The sequence below is a fragment of the Pinus tabuliformis genome, chromosome 1_2 (genome assembly GCF_031772625.1).
Source record: "Pinus tabuliformis cultivar Carrire ecotype Pingquan chromosome 1_2, CPIR1, whole genome shotgun sequence".
NCBI lineage: Eukaryota > Viridiplantae > Streptophyta > Pinopsida > Pinales > Pinaceae > Pinus > Pinus tabuliformis.
Window position 1 is genome coordinate 584,891,399 of NC_142298.1, and position 5,249 is coordinate 584,896,647.

Consider the following 5,249-nt stretch of genomic DNA (forward strand, 5'->3'; position numbering starts at 1 on the left):
CACTAGATCTATTACTCATATCATGCTGCTTTTTCCTACACTCACTGGCATAATGCCCATATTTTTTACAGTAATAACATTGGACATTGGATTTTTCATACCTTTGTCCTTGAGCATGATGCTGTCCACTTTGTTGGCTGCTACCTTGACCTTGGTTCTGATTTGGATTGCTGCCTCTTCCTTGAGCATTTGCTGAACTGTTCTTTCCACCTCTGTTCTGGCTTCTGCCTCTTCCTCTCTTGTTTCCTCTTCCTTGACCTCTTCCTCTTCCAAAGGACATCTGGGTCTTGAAGGCTTGCTCAAGAGATGAGTTTTCATTTCTACTCAACCTCTGCTCATGTGTTATCAGTGATGCATGAAGCTCATCAACTGAAAAGTTTGAGAGATCCTTTGTCTCTTCAATGGTGGTGACAATCGCATCAAACCTTGAGGGTAAGACCCTCAATATTTTCTCCACAATCCTCCTTTCTTCAAGCATCTCTCCATGAGATCTTATTTGAGTAACCAGGCCAATTACTTGAGTGAAGAATGAGTCAATATTATCTGACTCCTTCATGCACAGATTCTCAAAATCTTTTCTCAGCAATTGTAGTTTTGCTGTCTTCACTTTCTCCATTCCTTGATAGGCTGTCTTGAGAGTTTGCCAAGCTTCTTTAGATGTCTTAGCTGCTGCTAACCTTGGAAACACGCTTCCATGCACTGCTTGATACAGAAAGAAAAGGGCTTTTGAATCCTTCTTCTTGTGGCTTTTCAACAGATCCTTCTCTCCCTGAGTTAATGCATTAAACTCATTTTCATCTGCTGGTTGTTCAAAACCATCCTCAACAATTTCCCATAAGTCTTGGGAAGCAAAGAGGGCTTTCATTGTTATTGCCCAATAGTCATAATTTTTGCCATCGAATAGTGGGCGCTGCATACCCATACTATTGCTGGTGCTGGTGCCTGCCATTCTTTCTCTTTTAACTTGGATTCTTTTGCTGAACTTCGCTCTGCTAGAGAAGGTGCTACAGCAAAAGTCTTTCCTTCAGCTTCTTTGACTGCTTCAAAGAGCCTGGATTAGCTCCGATACCACTGTTGGGGATTTTTCTGTCAAAATCCCAAAAACACAATATAAAATGCACACAGAGAACAATGCTCTGTTTCTCTCCAGGATCTTCACACAGCGGAAAGCTACAAATTATTTATCAGAACAGAGTATTACACTCATAAACAAGGATCTGTATTCATTAAAATTGAAAAGCCTGATACAATATTCTTCCTCTTCTGCTCAGAGGGATTCACAAAAAAAACATACACACACAATACATTACAGTCTACGCTGCTGCGTAAAAAACATTCACTTGCGCTGCTGCGCTACACTTTTGTCACACACTCTCACACCGACAACTACAAATGCACACTACTAACTTACATACAAAATCTGAGTAGTTTTAATGAACAAAAATGGCGTCCCATACTGGGAACTGCTCGAGGCTGTCCTTCTCGTCCTCGGCTGAAAAAAAACATTAACTGTGGTCGCTGGAAATTCAATGTGCAGGAGCTTGAACGCAACCTGCTTCCTTCTCGGCCATGCTGTAAATTGAAAGCTTCTACCTGCTATGCTGTACTGTTCCATGCTCACTTTAACTGCCTCCGCGCCAATTCTCTGTTTCTCCATATATTTGAAAACATATGCAAAACACTGCTAAATCATGAAAAATGGCCTTGGGCGGATTTCAAATATTATACAGTTTGGCTCCGGAAACCCATCGGGTCCGAGCTTCATCGCATAGCGCGCATATATGAAAAGTTTTGCACCCATGGTTTCCCCGATTGCGATATGCCGAACGCACTGTGTGCCGATACCTCCGATCATATATATATATGCCTGAAATACATTAAACATGCCCTGAGCGCGGACTTGAAAGTTTATCAAAAAACTATTTATAATGTTGTCGGGTCCGCTCCATCGCATCGCTACATAACTCATGTTAAAGGCCCCGACTCTATGACATTGCCGATAGCGATGTGCCGATAGCGAAATCGGCGATCGCTCATCGCAAACACAAAAGCATTTTGTAAATCCTTCCGCTGCGACTTCGCCGATGCGATATCGGCGATCGCTCATCGGCGATATTTCATATCGCTGCCGCTGCCTGCCTCCGATGCTCCAACCCGCCGATATGCAGACTTGCCGATACGCCGACGCGATCTGGACCGTTGATCAGTTAGATCTGACGGCTGAGGTTAAAGCGGATCTTTAAGCCTGTAGTTTGATTTTTGAAAGTTCTTGCCTCCCGATCCTTGGTGAAGCGCTCGGTTATTGTCTTCATGCTGCCGCATGGCTCAACTGTTGCACAGTTGAAATTATATTTTCAACACCGTTGATTGCAGCAGCAACATAACTGCGAGCTGCCCTACAGAATTGAAAGTGGTCGATGGATGCGATAGTGCTTGTGCTGCTCTGAATACTCCCATCCATCGACCACCTCCGAGCTGGCACCCGCTGTGCTGGCGCATTTTCAAACCAACGCTCGCTAATTTTCAAACGATTCCTCGCGCCAAACATTCATTTGCTCCATTCGCCCTCCTAGAAAAGGTCCTCTGCAACCCTCTCGAGCATTCGTTTCTCCTGCTCACAGTGCTGATGAGATTAGAGCCCACATCGACGGGCTATTCTTTGTTATATAAGACACTCCTCTCCCTGGCCTGCTCTAATCTCATCTTCATTTACATATTCTGAATCACTAGAAATCTTTGTATCCATTCCACTGTGATCGATTTCCATTACTGTGTGTTTGAACGAGAGAATGTCTCATCACCACCACCACAAACATCATGAGCACGGGCACCACCATAGCGGACACCATCAGAACGAAGAGGAAATCAGAAGGCCGGGAATTGTTAACTATGGTGAACCGGCAGCCCAGGGAGCAGATCTGTACGCTGTAGACTACGAGAGGGCTATGAAGGAGCAGAAACATCATAAACAGATGGAGCATGTAGCGGAAGTGGGAGCAGTCGCTGCAGGAGCGTTTGCAATGGTGAGATATCTTTTCGAGTCCTTAATCTCAATTTTCAACCCATATACAGACCTGAATTTATTTTAATATACCATAGCTAATTCTGACAGAGATCTATTAAAAACAAAGCAATACATATAGGGGATATCACAGAGATCATGATGGTTGATAATGCCAATAAATTCGATCGATGGGATTTAAAGTTTAAACTTGTGATTTTTTTGGTAAACCACTGTTAAATTTAACTTGATTATTGATTTCTGCAATATTTCGTAATAGGATGAACTGAAATATTTCCATAATTTGCAATTAAGGGAAGGATTAGCTTAAATTATCAATAGGATAATGATAACCGTTATAAAATGAATGTGAATATTGATATAATATTTTGTGTATGCAGTATGAGATGCACGAAGCAAAGAAGGATCCAGAGCACGCTCATAGGCACAAGATTGAGGCAGAGATTGCAGCAGCTGCTGCAGTTGGAGCAACCGGGTACGCCTTGTACGAGCATCACCAGACGAAGGAAGGTCATGGAAAAAAACAACACCACCATCATCACCACCACTAGCTGCCCACAACAAAGCATTTAAAATAATTTCCTTCTTTAGGTAAAGAAGTTAGTCATTTTTTTGATCATTGGTTTCAGCTTCTTTTGTTGTTTGAACTTTATATTTAGTGTGGCATTATGGGGTTCAGATGAAAATTGAAATTGAAGTCAACTGATTCATCTGTCCTCTTCCATATTTTCATATCAGTGTGCTTTCCTGTATGTGACTTTCAGATCCATGAGATCGAATCCGTTTGAATCGGTTTGTTTTATGAAGCCAGTAAAGATTTTATTGTGAATAATCCATCACGTTGTGAAACAGTTATCATATTATTGTGAATATGGAGTTTCTGATTCTTCAACACTGTTCCAATATTTTATTTAAGGTAGAACTTGAAGAATTTAAAAAAAAATTGGAGACTGATTAGAGTCAGGTTAAACAATTTACTTGATTTTTATTAATCAAATTACTAAATATTTCCAAATTTTACAATCCTGTTAAATTCAACTTCACCATGAAGACTTTAACATGAACACAATTCACTTTCACAAAAGCCATTGACGATGTTTGCATTGCATGAACCCAAAATCCTTTTAAATTGTGAAAGGCCACCATGGACAATGTTTGCATTGCATGAACCCAAAAGCCCCTTAAACTTTGAAATGTTGATATCATGAAGGCAATGTCTTTAATCGTAACTCTGTAAAATTTATCCCTAACAGTTTTTGCTATATAAACATCGAATCGATGATACTCACGCTTTATAAAATGGATTGAATCTTGATCAGTCGAGGACAGCTTTTGGGGTTTGAAAAAGGCATGTCGGACGAGAGAAGAAGAATTTGATACCAGGTCGAAGGGATATTAGGGTTTGGAGAAATGGTCTTGTTATGGGAATCCATTTGAATAAATAGGACCAATTTTGGTAGTACAAATTAAGATAGAATCTCAGTGCCTATGTGAGTCAGGATGTGGGCTCAAGCAACATAATATAATCAAACAACTGTATTCATCATACTGCAAACAAATTGGCAGTAGTATGGAGTAATTATGAAATGTGGCCCTTTGTTTATAATATTTCTGTCATGCTAGAGGCTTCCTCCCAGTTGTCTCATAATAAAATATTATAATGTATCCCTGAATATTCTAGTCTTTTCCAATGCTAATGGCTTAATTTTCCCTGTACTGGGGCTTGGATGTTATTGCTACTTAAGAGCATAAAGTAGGAATTAATTCAAAAGATTAGAAACTACAATTTCAGCATGGGTTCTTCAAGTTGTTGCTTCTCAAATAGACCATCTGATCAGTGTCTCCGGCATAAGTTCAGTATTTAGCCTTTAAATTTCCCATATATTTTGAAAGGTTTTTGAATTTTCTGTTCCTTCTCATATACTTTTTAAATTCACCTATTTTGAGCTTGCTCTTCAGGGATCAAATGGTGCATCACTTGAGTCCCTGAGAGCTGATACGGATTAGTACCTTTTTTTTTAGTAGTTGTATTTCGTTTTTTTCCACATAAATCTTCATCTCCTCCACTAAAAACAGCTGCAAATTAGAAGATAAATGGGTCTGTAGACCGACTGCAAAGGACTGCTCGTGATAGAGAAACGAACTAGAGTTTTGCTGGCTCATATGGTATATGCGAGGGGTTTCATATTTGAGGGATAGAATCTGTTTATTATAAGGACATATCGTT

General features: G+C 40.2%; 1 protein-coding gene across 1 annotated transcript; it reads left to right on the forward strand.

The window, feature by feature from the left end:
* Positions 1 to 2,375: 2,375 nt before the first annotated feature.
* Positions 2,376 to 3,607, forward strand: LOC149207007 (uncharacterized). The gene is made up of 2 exons (XM_089393835.1): positions 2,376 to 3,023; positions 3,403 to 3,607. The coding sequence occupies exons 1-2, from the start codon at positions 2,790 to 2,792 to the stop codon at positions 3,571 to 3,573; spliced, it is 405 nt and encodes a 134-aa protein (XP_089249961.1). The 5' UTR covers positions 2,376 to 2,789; the 3' UTR covers positions 3,574 to 3,607.
* The last annotated feature ends 1,642 nt before the right edge of the window (positions 3,608 to 5,249 follow it).

Coding starts and splice junctions, on each gene's coding strand:
- LOC149207007 (XM_089393835.1), top strand. CDS start 2,790: ATGTCTCATCACCACCACCACAAACATCATGAGCACGGGCACCACCAT. Junction 3,024..3,402: donor CTGCAGGAGCGTTTGCAATG/GTGAGATATCTT, acceptor TTGTGTATGCAG/TATGAGATGCACGAAGCAAA.